Source organism: Sus scrofa, chromosome 15, assembly GCF_000003025.6.
Source record: "Sus scrofa isolate TJ Tabasco breed Duroc chromosome 15, Sscrofa11.1, whole genome shotgun sequence".
Lineage (NCBI taxonomy): Eukaryota > Metazoa > Chordata > Mammalia > Artiodactyla > Suidae > Sus > Sus scrofa.
Genome location: NC_010457.5, coordinates 77,832,430 through 77,849,656, shown reverse-complemented (window position 1 = coordinate 77,849,656; position 17,227 = coordinate 77,832,430). Strand labels below are relative to the sequence as shown.

At 35.6% G+C, this 17,227-nt stretch overlaps 1 protein-coding gene across 1 annotated transcript in view; it reads right to left on the bottom strand.

Moving 5' to 3' along the window:
- The window catches only part of DYNC1I2 (dynein cytoplasmic 1 intermediate chain 2), a 55,959-nt gene that overhangs the window by 9,903 nt on the left and 28,829 nt on the right, over positions 1 to 17,227 (bottom strand). The window contains 8 exon segments of the mRNA NM_001243495.1: positions 4,760 to 4,904; positions 6,036 to 6,169; positions 6,619 to 6,732; positions 7,105 to 7,251; positions 8,135 to 8,260; positions 8,739 to 8,838; positions 8,954 to 9,116; positions 9,323 to 9,418. Of these exon segments, the coding sequence (NP_001230424.1) occupies positions 4,760 to 4,904; positions 6,036 to 6,169; positions 6,619 to 6,732; positions 7,105 to 7,251; positions 8,135 to 8,260; positions 8,739 to 8,838; positions 8,954 to 9,116; positions 9,323 to 9,418 (1,025 nt within the window).

Here is a 17,227-nt window from a genome sequence, read left to right as displayed (position 1 = left end):
CCCAGGTGCAGCTCCAAAAAGAAGAGAAAAAAAATGGCTCAGCGGAGTAAGGATCTGGCATTGCTGTGAGCTGTGCTGTAGGTCACAGACGCAGCTTGGATCCTGAGTTGCTGTGGCTATGGCAAGGGCCAGCAGCTACAGCTCTGATTTGACCCCTAGGCTGGGAATCTCCATATGCTACAGGTGTGGCCAAAACAGATTAAAAAAATTATTCCAGGGGTTTCCTGGTGGTCTATTGGTTAAGGACCTGGTGTTGCAGCTGCTGTGGCCTGCTGGGCCAAAAAAAAAAAAAAGATTTCAAGCTCAGAAATACCTTCCTATATAACCTGACAGAAAATATTAACTTTCTGAGAAGGAATGTATCTATTAAAAGCAATAGAAATATAGAAGTTCCCGTCATGGCTCAGTGGAAACAAATCCGACTAGGAGCCATGAGGTTGTGGGTTTGATCCCTGGCCTCGGTCTGTGGGTTAAGGATCTGGCATTGCTGTGAGCTGTGGTATAGGTTGCAGACGTGGCTTGGATCTGGTGTTGCTGTGGCTGTGGTGTAGGCCGGCGGCTACTGCTCCGATTAGACCCCTAGCCTGGGAAACTCCATATGCCCCAGGTGTAGCCCTCAAAAAAACAAAAGGAAAAAAAACAAACAAAAAAGGCAATAGAAATATAAAGAAGCAGTCTTACAAGAAAAATGAAGACAGTGCCCAATTCAAGTACTGTTCAGAAGAGAGAATCTCAGGCAATGGATTCTGAGGACTACCACCCATGGCAAGGTTATCTCTATGTGAAGATGAATGAATCAGGATATCTTTCCTTGATGCCATTAAACATTCAAATTAGAAAACTTCTTTTGTTCCAATTCCTTGCTCACCGAGCAACCTTCTGATTATAATTTGGCTTCCCATGTGGGTTGTCTACAGGGAAACAATGAGCTGGTCAGGCAAGCATGAGTATCTAGGCCCTCTGGCAGTTGTTTCTCATTGTAAATTAATAAATTGACCTTCTCCAAAGTATCAGTGTCTTGGAGGCCTGTGAGTTCCAGTCAGCACTCCCTGGTTAATCAACTCAAGTAGACTGACAAAACTGAATTCTGAATATGCAAAGGACATGCCAGACACTGGCCAGTAAGTTACCAGGGTAAATGCTGCCATGGAGGATTCAGTCTTAATGGTCAGTCAGCATTTCCCAAGAGACATCCAAACTTCAAAGCATTTTTTTTTTCATTTTAATTAGTCTAAGATCTGCACAGTTGCTAGTATAAGCATACAGTAAAATCTCTTTAACCCTGTTGTGATGCTGGTATTCTCTAAGAGTTAAATAGAATAAAGCTGTGCAAATAAGGAAATTTAAGACATCGGAGATTGTGAAAAACTTTTAAGGTGTATATGGACTACTAGAGTCTGAGAACTACCTATTCTAAGAAATATATTAAGGCGTTCCCACTGCGGCTCAGCGGTTAACAAATCTGACTGGCATCCATAAGGACACAGGTTCGATCCCTGGCCTTGCTCAGTGGGTTAAGGATCCAGCGTTGCCATGAGGTGTAGTGTAGGTTTCAGACATGGCTCGGATCTGGCATTGTTATGGCTGTGGTATAGGCTGGCTATGGCTCCAATTCGACCCCTGTCCTGGGAACCTCCATATTCTGCAGGTGCAGCCCTAAAAAGACAAACAAAAAGAGAAAATTAATGAAAACAATTTGATGATCCAGAACTCTATCACTGCATTATAAATTGCTGACTAGGCAAAAATTAGAAGCAGACAATAGAAGTAGATTACTTTAAATTTGAGGCAGAACCATACTGAGATTTTTTCAGCAACTTTTTTAGAGGACTTACAGAAAGGGAGAAAAAGAAATAATCTTGTTTCACTATTTTGGCAGAGGGAGATCTTAAAGATAACAGCAATACCTAATGATTCATTTGTCTAGTTTGTGAGGGCTCAATTCCTAGAGGCAGAAAACACTTAAAAAGTAGAGGCAGAGAAAAATACTTAAAGTCTGTTAAATTAATGAATGTAAAGATATTGGTTTTAAAAGCTTAAAATCTAATTGGAACAATGTTTTTAAGAAGAGATTGTTTTTCAATACAACACTGTAAGTCAACTATACTCCAGTGAAATTAAAAAAAAATTTTAAAAAGAGATTATTTTAAAACCTTTCCTATTACTCATTACCACTGTGTTGGAGAACACAGAGGCTCTACCAAATTTTCAGGTTAGAAATGAATACCAGCAACTGAATTACTATAAAGTATAAATCCAAGATCAAAACAATGACACTGGGAGCCAAAATACGGCTAAATAAAAAAAATATTTATCGGTGGACTGTTGCTGTTTCATTCTTGATAGTATATCTATTTGTAAGAAGAAAAGTTAGAATAAAAGGTATCTTTTCTGATCAAGTTTTACAGAGGCCTTGGGCATGTACAAAAACACCCAGCTGGCCACTAACATTGGAGAGGTATGCATGTGTCTTAGAAGGAGTGGAGAGCTCTGTATCTTGGTTGAGTGAATAAATGGGTCTTCTATATGAAGCTCACGAAAGGAAGCAATGCCTAGTTCAATTAGCAAAGAGATATGCCTGCCTGTCATTCTTATTCAGCAGGCAGTTCTATGTTGAAATACAGCAAAATACAAGAACAAAAAATATCAACCACTAATCAACCAGCTGTGTAGTACCACAAAAGCAAGCATCAATTAGTGTGCTATCACAGATATAAATTCTGTTCTTGTTTAGGCAAGATGAAGTCTTCATTTTTCAATCCTATTTGGTAATATATATATAAGAATGGAAGCCTCAAATTTAAAGATAAAAGAAGGATGGCAAGCAAAGCCCTGAGATATTAAAAATAATAATAAATCTACAAATAGATAAAAGATTCAATTGCCAAAAAAGGAAGCTGACCAACAATCTAAGAAAGATGTAAAGTCTCCTGTGTCTATGCAAAGGATTACTAAGGTGAAAGCATATCCAGAAATCTAGCCACTTAGATGGCTGCCTGCAGCCTAGAGAGAATCGTTGGCTTCCAATTCTGTGTCTTGCTTTGGTTTTACTAGCTGCATTACATATATTTCTTTGCTTGTGGTTGTGAGGATCTTCTACCTCTCTACTTTTTTCCACTGAATAAATCTCAAAGAACAGAAATTCAAGAATAGTCCAGGCAAGAAAATAGATGAATGGCTAAATGCATTCAGGCGCTGTCTGATCCCCATGAAGGGAAAAGGAGGAAGTGAATGAACATTAAGCGCTTATCATGCTAAACACGGTGTCAGGCACTTTTTAAATATGTTTCCTTCATTAGACTTAAGTGCTATTTTTATGCCTGCTAATTAACCCCAAACCTGAAAATGCTCAATTTTAAGAGGCAAAGTTTTCTAACTCACTTCCTATTAGACTAAAAAAAAGGCATCGAGAAGGACATGAGTTGGAGTTCCTGTCATGGCGAAGCGGAAACAAGTCCGGCTAGGAACCATGAGGCTGCGGGTTCGATCCCTGGCCTCACTCAGTGGGTTAAGGATCTGGCGTTGCCATGAGATGTGGTGTAGGTTGCAGACGCAGCTCAGATCTGGCGTTGCTGTGTCTGTGGTGTAGGCCAGCGACTATAGCTCTGATTAGACCCCTAGCCTGGGAACCTCCATATGCCACTGGTGTGGCCCTAAAAGGACAAAAAGACAAAAAAAAAAAAAAAAAAAAGAAAGGACACGAGTGAATACTGAGTTCATCCCTGATTTCTGAGGCCAGCATTTGATTAAAATATATATATATATATATATATATATATATATATATATATATATATGAGTTCCACTGTAATAATGACGAATATCTCTTAAGAGCACCAAGTTTTCTCAAAGAAACTGAAGAATCAAAAAAAAAGTTAGAATAAGGCAGATGGAAACATTAAAAAAAAAGAGCTTAAAATTTAACTTAAATAGAATCTGATATTCCAAGTATACAGCTTTGCCAGCAACAATGTAATACTGCAGAAAAGCCATACAGCAGTCAAGGCACTTTCATTTTTTAGATGGGGTCATAGGAAACTACAAGGTCTATCACAGGAAGAAACATTCTCTAACTGGATTTGCCTTGAGACTATCAATGAGGCAGGGCATCGTCACACTTACCTGGAATTGCTGGAGGATCAGGAAGCACTTTATAACATAAATGGCTTTCTTGACATTTATTGAAGCCCAAACAATTTAAATTATGTATTGTGGACAGCAAAAAATTTATATGCATCTATATATATTTATATAGATTTACACAATACTTTCTTAATTCAAGTTTATGATGTATATAGCCTTAATGTATAAGACTTAATATACATCAGTTTTTGTCTTTTCTCCAGTGTCCATCAGCTCTGTGGGTCACTGTGATCTGAACAGCCTCTAAAAGCCCTCCAAAGACCAAATGCACGGCTTTTGCACTGGGCTGTATGGCAGCTACATGACTGCTGCCCTGGGAGATCTTCAGGGGCTTCTTCCCCAACTCAGTTCAGGGTAAGCAGTTCTGTGCTTGAAAAGCCTAAAGTGTTGGGAAGACTGGTCTTGGTTATGTGTGGGGTTACCATACCTGTCAGCCTACTTTTAAGAAAACTTCAACATCTAGTTGCTCCCTCACGCTCTATGTAACTTATTAGATATGCTCTATCAGTAAATCATTCTATGCCATTAGAAGGCGTTTCGTCTTTCTTATGTAGTATTAGAGCACCACCTTGTGTCAGAAACCTGAGCACATGATCAGACATCTGTTTTGGGATACCTTAGTTGTCCAAAGTTTTACTGTCCAGTCAAATGATGAAGTGACAAAAAGATGTGAGAAGTCCACTGCTCCAACAGCTGCATGACAATGGATGCCAGTAATTGGTCCTTGATGTCCTTCAAACATCTCACTGATTCCAGCTTTGCTGTTTCAGAAGAGTGAAACAGGAAAATCTCTTAAGTAGATCACTTATAAATGTTATTACACGTTTATTTACTATACTTTGACATAATTTCAACAACCTCTGTGCTCATAACACATCAGAATAATTATGTTGAGTATTACTCCAGATTTGATAAACACTACTAAAGCAGTAAGTACATTTTGGAACCATAAACATCATGCTATTGATGAAAGACCTCAAAGCCCAATATCTGAGGTTCTGAGGTGGTGGAATAGAGACAAAGGGAAGCTACAAGTAAGAGACACAATCTGGGCTACTTTTAAATCAAAGGCTTTGAAGTGAAGGTGATCTGTATTTGAGACAAAATCTGAAAACTCAATTTTTTTTTTTTTAAGGAAGCAATTGATAAGGTACAGCTAGACAATTTCAAAACAGATTGAACAGCAGGAGAAATACTAGCCAATTTAAAATGTGTACGTGACATTACTGTACAATTATCAGGAGGACTGAACTAAGGCTCAAAGTCCAAATAAATCGAAATGGGAAAACAGCTGAAAATCTTATTTATAAATTTAAAGGTCAGTATGTGGCATGTGCATTTTGTATTTGTAATTGCTGAGTGCTACTTCCTACCATTAACTTCTGTGAGCATGTCCACATATACAAAAATCAAAACACACTGTAACCCTCAAAATCCTAAACATATTATGATCCAAAACAACCTTTTATTTTATTTATTTATTTTTGTCTTTTTGCCTTTTCTAGGGCCACACCCTCAGCAGGGGTTGGATTGGAGTTACAGCTGCCGTCCTATGCCAGAGCCACAGCAATGTGGGATTCGAGCTGCGTCTGCCACCTACACCACAGCTCACGGCAACACCAGATCCTTAACCCACTGAGCAAGGGCAGGGATCGAACCCGCAACCTCATGGTTCCTAGTCGGATTTGTTAACCACTGAGCCACGACGGGAACTCCAATAACCTTTTATTTTTAAAACTACTTATTTTAATTTTATATACTTATCGTAAATAATTTGTCACAAATAATGAGTAGCTCTAGGACAGATTTCTACTTGAACAAGTGGCAATTTGTTTTAATAAGATTATTCAAGGAGGAATTCTAAATAACTGCAAACTCCAGTTTAGGCTTACCTGCCGTGGCGACACGCTGTGTACACAGAACCTTCTTCACTCCCAACAACAAAGTTGTTGACATCTCCAACAGGGAAGGACATAGATGTCACAGCTACTGCCTTTGATTGTTTATGAACCAATTCCATGCTATCCTACACAGGAAAAATTGAGATTATTTTGTAAACATGTAATTTTAATCTTTTAAAGAAAAACTTCTAGTATTAATTGTTAATAAACAATTCTTTTACTATACTACTTAACATAAGTTTAGTTTGATGAAGCCAGTTTGAAAATAAAGTACAGAGGGAGTTCCCTTGTGGTGCAGCAGGTTAAGGATTTGGTGATGTAACTGCAGCAGCTTGTGTTGCTGCTGTGGTACAGTTTGATTACTGGCCTGAAAACTTCCACTTGCTGTGGGCACAGACAAAAAAAAAAACCAGTGTATACACCACAAACTATATTTAATACATGTTTAGGATTATAGACTATTACCATAATACTATTAGAGAACATTTATAAAAACATAAGCTGGGGTTTATATAGACTAAAAAAAAAAAATCAGTATTTGTCTCAAAATTTCAGTTTTCCAACTTTAACCTACCTGTGGATGGGAAAGCATGTCCAGACTCCATGAACAAATTTTTCCATCAGTAGAGATACTAATCAGATTGTGAGCATTCTGTGTTCCAACAACATTTACACAATATACAGGATGCTAAAAAAGGAGATATTAAAGAACATTTTCTGTGATTATTTTGCCAAAAAAAAAGAAACAATTTTTACTGGATAATCAGAGGTATTCTGTTTCATATCCAAACAGTCTCATATCTTGAGAGTATTTTCAATGTGACGTTTGATGCTATTCTGTTGACTAACAAAAGATTATCTCAGAAGGGATAAGTTTCTAATAAAAGAGTTTTCAAAAACAAACAAACAAAAAAAAAAAAAAACAAGCAGCCTTCATTCTTGGTGGCTAAATGATGAATTCATACATCAAAGGAAACACATTTTAAGACTACTCTGAGGGACACTACTAAGTATTTAATGGTGAAGGAGTCAATCTAATGGAAATAGCCTCTTTACTTACTGTGTGTGCTGCAGCTGACAGTGGAGTTCTTTGCACTGGAGTTCTTTTATTGCTACGGTTATCCCACAGCACAATTTGGCCTGAATATGTACCACCAACAACTAGATTTGGATGAAATTTTGCAAATGTAGCAGACATAACAGCTGACTGCAAGTAAGCAAGATTTTTTATATATAAGGTTCAAATGGAAGGAAGAAGTGTGACAAGTTAAAAAAATAAATCTAAACATTTTCCCCTTTATTGTAAACTATCAGAAATTATAAAAACCAGTAAGTACGCAAAAATTTCATTTCATTTTAAAATATAAAAATACAGCTTGAGAATAGTTTTGCTTAAAAGTCAAATGTAACAACTGTTTACATAAATGTTGAAGTAATTTATTGAAGAAAGCAAAAAACTGATTTGATTACAGTATTAAATCAAAAGATAACTTGGCTCTGCATTAGCTGCTGACAGTAATCTGACAATTACAGTCTATGCTAGTTTTGATTCTGTTACGTGTTTTTTGCAGAATTATGAAATTAAAAGATTATAACATACAACTAGAAAGGCTTGTAAATTCTAACTTTCCACTAAATCTACTTTAAAAATCTGCATCTGTTTCCTACTTCAAACATATGTTTCTACTTAAAACTATCTAGTTCCAGCTCCTCAGGCTATGTATAAGTAATTCAGTGGGCCAACCATCTAATTGTATATTCAGCAAATAAGTTCCTGAGAAACTCCCCGTAGATAAGACATTTAATAAAAGATTCCTTTCATACAATCAATCACAATAACATAAAATCACAACTGCAAAGGACTTTAGGTGTGATTAAACATAAGAGATGTCAGAAAAGCTAGAAAAGGCAGATCACGTTGACCTGAGAAGTCTGCACTTTTCTGTTAACATCTGTTTGCAAATATGAGGTGGTTTAGTAAATGCCAATCCAATGAAATCATTATGTTGACAAGAAAAGAAAAAAGGCACTTGTCTAAAGTCATTAGTGAATTCTTAAACTTGGGGGGGACTGCTAAAAGACCATCTTACCTGGCAGTGAAAGACGTACTCTGGGGTAGTTTTTTTGTATTTCATATTCCATACAAGGGCCACACCATCAGGCTCATGGGGAGCATCTTCATTGTTATTGTAGGAAGCCACAAGTAACTCTGGATACTGTTTGCAAGAATCAAGTGGGACAAAAAATGCTATGCATGATTAAGAAGTGTTTTACATTCCTAGTTAACTGTCTTTATCAAATTATTCTGAAAATACAAATTCCTATCACTTCAAGAAATATATCTCTGTAGTCATGCTCACAGGGATGTTAGTAAAACGTTAAATCAGTACAGCTGTTTATTTTAAATGTTTAACATTAAAACATTTTGTTAAAGTATGTATTGTAATTCTATCCAAAGGATTTGGCAAACAACTGAAATTAGTAAAACCGGGCTATGGCATAAATAAAATCTTGAGTTTTAAATATAGTGTTTACAATCCTTTCTTCTTAAGTACATAATTATAACATTAGAACCATGATCCATTGTTACTTTAAATAATATATTGATTTAATTACAGTTTCCATAATTAAATTAAAACTACCTGATTATAATTAAAAAATGAGTTAACAGCAACCAATTTTGTTACAATTTACCTGAGATGACCAATCCAAACAACTAACAACTCGATGCTTTGACCAACGTTCATCAAAAAATTGTCGATTTAATGATAGTTTAGCACCTGCTTGAATCTCTCTACAGAAAGAGGCCAAACAAAAAAAAAAAAAAAGAAAAAAACCTGTGTTATAACTTCCTGCCCTGAAAGTAATTTAACAATGCAGAAGCCATAATTTTAACAATTAAACATTACCCTTCTTTGTCTTCCAAATCTCTTCCACTGTAGTCAAAGAATATGTTGATCTGCTCAGAAAGAGCTCTTTCTACAATTCTTGTAGAATGGTCAAAGAAACTTAAAAATTCCTCAGAGTGCAAGATTTGCTGCTTTTCTTCTTCAGTCAGCTCATGAGGGGGTGCTAGAAAACAGACGTTTTTTGGAAGTTTGATTTATGCCATTCAAATCATGTCACCTCACTATTACAATTTGGATCAATGAATGCTGCTTTTTTTTCAAGCAGATTAGACTCTGATTTAGAACATTTTGTTCTACTTTAATACATAATAATAAAGGCAATATTAACAGGAATCAATAAAATTTTCAAAGTTAAATTCTTTAGGATACCTTTACTATCACTTTCCTCATCTTTCTTTAAAGTTTTCTCTTCTTCAGGTTCAATAGGTGGTTTAGGAGTCACTACATCATCTTCTTCCTCTTCATCTGAAAAAAATTAAATTATTTTTCTGAAACTGATGGCTCAAAGTAATATTTCAGAAAGCATCACAGCTCTTTAGCTAAAAGCAAAAATGAACCACTGATAAGACAGACGAAGTAAAAATAAATTTTATCATCACAATTTTAAAGAAAGAATTATTATAAGGGAACTTCTTGGTTTTTATACATACCTATGGGGTAACTCAGCAATAGTCACATCAAATTCTGTAGCTACATAAACTGAAAGATATATAAGCAACTATGATGAATTCCTCATGGAAATCTCTAAAAGCTTGCAAGCATTTATCACTCCAGACAGAACAACATGCAACTCAGACACAGTTTTACGTAGCATGCTGACACATTAATGCTATAAAATGAAGAAAATCAAATGTCTAAAATAGCCTATAGAGCTGGCTGCTTACTTGTGATCTGAAACCATCAGTGTCTAATGGGTCTTCATATGGCATAAAGATGGCTTACATTAACTCTCAGGTTGCTATTTGAGAGGCAGATTTTAAAGATAATAGCTATGAGACCACATTTTCTATTCTGTCATTTTAAATGCAAGGCTCATTATCTACCGTTATATGATGTGGCAATAAGCACTTAATGTTTTCTTAACTTGAATAAAAATATATATTGAGATAATATACACTGTTTATAAGACTTTTAAAAAATTACTAAATCTTCTCTTATACCTCCAAACCAGGAAATAACTTTAGATACGTATTTTAGAATATTACAGAATAGACAACTCTGCCTACCTTTTCTTCCACTACATACTGTGATAGATTTTTATGAAGAAAGCGCTTATTTTTATTGCCTAAACAGATGTGTCATTAGTCTATGAGGAAAAGGCAGCAGGCGTCTGCAGCAGAGTGCATCTCAAGTAATGAGAGCCCATTCAATGACGGGACTTTACTTGTTAGTTATAGTCATTTCCCTGACCCATGTTCAAAATTACCTAAAACACACATACATACGACATACACAAAAGAATGGTCAAGGATGGGAACCAGCTGCCAAGTCATGGTCCCAGCAGCCAGGCCAGCTGACTAGATAGCAACAACCAGATGGCACTGCTGGGATTGTGTCTTTCTGCTACAAGGTGGCAATGGGATGGCATAACATTCTTCCGCTTGACTGCTTCCAATCCTGTCTCTCCCCAATGGCGAGCTGGTGCAATTACTCGCACTCCAGGAGGCCTACAGATAAGCCTTTACCCTGCAAACAAAATGCAGCTTGTAGGCCACACCAGCTGCCAAACCACACACATAGTGTTAGGTTTGGAGAGCTATGAAAATCTTTCTAACTCCAGAGTATAAGCAATAAAAATATAACTGTACCTGTAGGAAAGAAAGCTTTAAATGACACTGTATAATGCATACAATGATACAACCTCCAACTTAATCAAAATGATAATGACGTATGCCAATCCTACATTACTTGAAATTGAGCGATTTTTACGTTCTGACAAGTTTACAGAACTAGGATAAATGGCAAGAATGATTTCAATATATGCTCATACTTTTGAACCAAATGGTGAAGGTTAAAATTTTTCCTTTCAAGGGCCTCAATCAGCCACAAAGGAAAACAGTAATCACTGTCTTTTCAGCCAGCCCAACCGCATTTGTCAGCCCTTTCTCCGTCAATGCAGCCAGAGCAATCAACCTGCCAAACATTCAGAATGGAAAAACAATCTGAAAATACAGGGTATAATGCACCTGCCAGTGAAAATGGCCATTTCAAGAAAAGCTAGTGATCTCAGTGACCCCGCTGAGGAGGCGGTGGTGCAAAGGGGAAAGAACACGTAAAAGAATTCTTAGTGATCGCCACTCTCTTGCACATTGACACTTCCTTACAAAGCATGCCAATTACAGCTTTTGTGCTACTTAAAAAAATGAAAGCTTTTTTTTTTTGGGCAAAATAATCACACAGAGAAACAGAAAGACAGTACTTCTTTTTAGATGAATTCTCATATACAATGGATTATTAATCTGAAAACAGTATAACTGGTAACAATTCTATATGGCACTGCTCAAACATTACAATAAAATTCTACCATAAAGTCATCTTCTGGTGTAATGTAATAAAATAATTTGATTATCCTTAATTTAAAAATTGACTTCTAGAATAATAAGATTTATCTCAACTAAAAAAACTAAAAATGTGTATGTTTCCATTTTCTGCTAATACTGTCAGTTATTCTAATCAATTTTGTTTACCAGTAGGGCTCACTGTATGTAAATCCTAAAATCAAAGATAGAGAATTTCAGTCACCCTGGATAGGTCATTCTTAAGCACTGTGAATTATAAATTACAGCCTCCCATCCACATCATATTTTCCTCCCTCAACTTTGTTGCATTATACGGCTTCTAAGTACCATTTCCAATGACAGGTGTCAAATTCCTGTCATAATGCATATGGTCAGTACTTTAGTGCTAAGTGACCTCATAATCTACATATTTAACAGAAAAGATCATGCTTATAGACAATCTTTTCCTTTTAAAATTTAAAATGTAGATGAAGTATGGTAGACAGTGATCTATATCTGCCTACTTATACGGCATCTGCCACGCTTACTTGCTCATTTAGACTATTTTAATTGTAGGTGAATGATGAGTATAATCTATTTAAACACTTGTTTTCAGGATTTTATTTTAGAATTTGTGTACACACCTCTCTACATGAATTAAAAACTGATTTAAAAACTATGATAGATACTTAAACCCAAGCTTCATAAAAATAAAGCTAAATAAAAATTCAAGGAACATTAAAAAAATCTGTTCTTAAAAAGTACAAAACATAGTATTTTTATTATAAATCTGATTATCTTTATATATCAAATATTTGGCAAAAAAAATGCCTAACATCAGTAATATCAGATTAGAGAATTTTCCTCTGAAACAAATACTCTTCTCTCATAAAAAACTAATAGAATTAGCTACTAAAAAAACTATTAATATGACCAAAAATACAGTCTTCCAATTCTAAAGATTTTCTAAGCTAGTAACTATTACATGATAAACTATAATATATTTAAAACTGAAAAAGACTGCAACAGAGCAGGAAGACTGAAAAATGGGACAGCCATGTCACATCAATTTATTGATGAATATTCATTGCAATATGCTAAGTGGTTAACTCCATGCTTTCTCTGACAGGGAATTTAAGGTTATAAACTGAGCAGTAAAGAATGCATAAAAGTAGCAGTTACTTTTAAAATGACAAATCTCTTGCCAATGAATGCTAAGACTAGGTTTAATGAACCATTGAATTTTTACTGAGTTAACATCAAGATTGTGATGTATTTTGGTGAGCTGGAAAGAAAAGCGGTCCTGTAAATTAAGCTGCACCTAGAAATAACACCAAAGAATGAAATTCCAGTTGTTGGAATAATCTGTTAGAATGGAGTAGGTTAATCAAAGTTAAATCATCTGTGAAATGGGTGGCTTTTGTTAAGCTGAGGGAAGGAGTCTTCAGAGCAAGTTTTCTCATCTGTATGTCATATTACCTTCATAAGACCTCTAAGCTAAGAAATGAGACAAAGTACACTCTGAATTATTTTAAAATATTACAACACATTTAACAGGTAATATGCAAGATCCTAGAAAATTCTCCCTAAACATCAATACCTGAACCCTTATCATAATTCCCAATATAAAGTGAAAAATAAATCTCATCATTAGTGCCTTAATGTTTTTCGGAAATACATTTGTTGTCTATAAATTTATTAACTAGTTTCACCATACTGGTGTGCTATATTTTAAGGAAGTTAAATAACCTATGAAGAATTTACAAAGTAGTCTGATTACTCATGGTACAAAACAACTCCCTACTGAGTTCTAAACATCAGGAAATGTGTTGCATATAAAAATATGACTTAATTTATAAAAATTCAACTTACAAATAACTTCACAAACAAAATGAGATTATTAGAGGGAAATGATTTAATCATCAGTTTAAAAATACATGTTAGAGATGAATGATTTTCCTTCAATATTTTCAAAATAATTTTCTTTTTTGGATCAACATCATTTTGAATTACTTCATTTCAATCAATTTGTCCATAATTTCATCTTCTTATACCTTACTCTTTAAAATCAATATTAAGAAAATCTTATCTATTAGGACAAAGATTCATGTATGTATCAATGGAATCCAATCCTTTTATTTTTTTACATATCTAGAATAAGATGCAAGGTCACCTGGATTTCCTTAAAAATTTAGATCTTCGACAAAAGAAAATCTTAATCAGGAATATTTTGAATACAGATCTAATACTAATTTGGGGGTCAAATAAAAAAGGAGTGATACTTTAATTATACCATTTACCTTAACAGGGAATTTGCCTCTCTACATTGTCTCTTTGTATGTAAAATTCATATTTTATTTAGGCAGTATTGGCATCATTAACATAGATCCATTTATCTGCGATCTCATAAATATTACATTTTTCTGAGCCCACAATTTCCGATATGCTGATTAAAGTCTTTCAATCAAGGTTAAGAACAAATACTTCAATTTTCAATTATATTTATATTCTCACAGATTCTCTGAGTTAAAACTAATTTATTAACTGTGTTATTTATTCTAGAATTTTTTTAAAAATCCAGTTTAGATGAGGGTAATGAAGGCCCACAGATTTAGTCTACTTGAGAAATGTGGATGCCAGATGTTAAGATCATGCAATAAGAAATCAAGAGCTATTTACATGTAACAGTTTTCTATACATTATAACTGCTAATCAACCTGTACCTGAGGTAAAATATCTGACTACTAAATCAATACCAAAAATAAATATAAAACACCACACATAAGAAAATGGAATGATATGAGAAACAGCACTTGACTGGAAATCAAAAGCTAGGTTTCTGGTTGTAGCTCTGATATTCTGTCATACTGTGACTGTAAGGTCAGCAATGAACTTCCCTGGGCCTCAGTTGCCTCAGGTGTAAACAAGTTGATTGAACTTTGGAATTTCTTCCCCTTTAAAAATCTGTATCTAAAAACTGCAACAACAACAAAAATCCATACTGATGGGATGAAAAAAACAACACCATTTTCAAAAGCCTTAAAAACTTAAAAGATAAGAGAAAGAAGTAACTTTTCCAGGAGTATATCTATGGACACCACACTCCTGCATGAGAAGTTTTTTTCCTGGGGAGACTGAAATTGACTGAGGTCATATGTTCCTAGTCAATTTCATTCACAGTAGGTGCTTTAAGACAGCAAAGCACCTCAGTTCAGAATTGGTACTACCAACTTACAGAGTAAACTTGAAAGCAAAAAGATGGCTAGAATGGGGGGCGGGGAAGCAGAATAAAAAACCCCTTTTTACAAGAATAGATTCAGCTATTTAAAAAAAAAAAAAATGAAAGGAGTTCCTGCTATGGTGCAATGGACTAAGAATCTGACTGCAGCAGCTTGGGTTGCTGCAGGGGTGCAGATTTGATCCCCAGCCCTATGCAGTGGGTTAAAGGATCCAGTGCAGGTCACAGCTGCGGCTTGGATTCAATCTCTGGCCCAGATATATTCATAAGCCACAGGTGCAGCCATTAAAAACAAAAAAGAAAAGAGTTAAGTCTGAGGCCAAATTTTCTTTTCAATTTGGTAACTCACATTACTTCTGCACTAATTACACTGCCTACCCAAGTTTAATTTACTGCCTGTTACACTCAAACTGATTTCGGCAATTTTGTTTCATGGTGAGTTTTGGAATTTGTTACATAATTCTTAAATGAGAGCCAACCAGGCTAAGTTTGAGAACCACTGTAATATACCAATGAATATGCAGAAATACAGTTAAACACTAATTGTTTTCATTATAAAAACTTAAGTTCAGAGTTTCTTTCTTTCCCTCTAAGACCTCCACAAATTGGGAAAAGAAACAATGTAAGAATCCTAGACATGAAAACAATTATGACATGGAAAGGAAATGATCTCATTTTTATAAACAGTTCCAAAGGCTAAGGAAGGCCTCATGGTACTGGGGTATGTTTCTTATTCTCCCTCACGTACATATCTCAACCTGAAACTACAAGAGCAAAGAAATAACCTGGTATATAGCATATATACTCATAAACGTGTTGAATCAGTGAATACTTGTTAGGCTGCAAATGAAAAAATGTGGACCTTTATAAAACTAACATCTAAGACTAGTCCACACAGGAAAATTTTATTTATTTTATTTTATTTTTTTGTCTTTTTGCCTTTTCTAGGGTCCCTCCCACGGCACATGGAGGTTCCCAGGCTAGGGGTCTAATTGGAGCTGTAGCTGCCAGCTTACACCACAGCCACAGCAAAACGGGATCCGAGCCTCGTCTGCGACCTACACCACAAGCTCACAGCAACGCTGGATCCTTAACCCACTGAGCAAGGCCAGGGATCCAACCTGCAACCTCGTGGTTCCTAATCAAATTCGTTAACCACTGCACCACAACGGGAACTCCCTACACAGGAAAATTTTAAAGATGGTCGTGCTGACACAGACATACTCAACAAAAACTGGGCTCAGTTCACCCATCTTGCCACTTTCACTTTCATCAGGGAAGATAAAAAAAAATTTTTATTTAAGACCATGGAAGATCAAAGGCATTTATTCATTACTCTTAGCCAATCACTATAAAATGCTATCCTGATGCAAATTTACCAATAAATAATTTAGCTAAGCCATGCTATCCTTTAGTGAAGTGTTTTTCAAACTACAGATCTAAACCAATAAATTTAGTGTGTTATGGTCAACACTGGGAAAAATGAAATACAGAGCTCTTATATACAAGAGCAGAGAAGCTGTTATTTCATAAAACTTTTGGGTCAGTTATAAGTTTCCCCCACTATCTGAAAGGAGAGAAATCCTACGAAGACTTTCTTAAGTTGAAATGGTGTGAAGTGGAGAAGTAATTACTTTAGGATACATCTTGTTAAACAGACACACAAAATAGAGATATAGCGCAGATGCTCACAGACACAGTTCAAAGCTATGGTGGCTTTCTGCTGGGATGCTGAATGTAGTTTTCAGGGAAGGAGACTGGCAGTGCCACTCTACTCTGGGTGCTTGCCACCTCTATAACAGCTGGCTGTAAGACACATTGAATGCTTTTTTTTCCTGTATTCATCTTTTTTTGGTAAAATCGAAAATCCTCTATAGATTTCTTTTGATTAGCAAAAAACAGGTACTGATGTAGGTCTTTCATAAAAGCAAAATGGCATAAATTGAATTTCTAAAAATTGAGGGATACCTGGAGTTCCAGTGTGGCTCAGCAGGTTTAAGATCCTGCTTTATCAATGCAGCAGCTTGGGTTGCTGCTGTGGTGCAGGTTCAGTCCCTGGCCCTTGAACTTCAACATGCCGTGGGTGCAGCCAAAAAAAAAAAAAAAAAAAAAAAAAAACGGGGATACTTATATGTATTTGTATCTATGTTTGTGCTGGATTATTAAGTAAATTTGACTTTCTTACCATAGGTGACTACCCTAAAAGTCTGAAAGTGCTGCTTCAGTGGCAGCATAAGAGACAACAAACCTTGTAATCAGTCAGACTTAGTTTAGAATCTTGATAAACTATCTCTTTCGGCTTCAGCGCCTTCATGTGTAGATAGAACCAATACTTAACTCTCAGGGTTTGGGTAAGAGCATTAGTAATAACACAAAGTGCCTTACACTATACCTGATATGTAGTAGGCACTCTTTGCTGTTAAAATTTCCAGCCATCAATCTGAACATGAAGTTCAAAGAATTGTTACAAACATCTAAGATAATTCACTTGAAAGATGCCAACAGGTTCGATGTTTTTCATGGCATTCAAAGGGATAT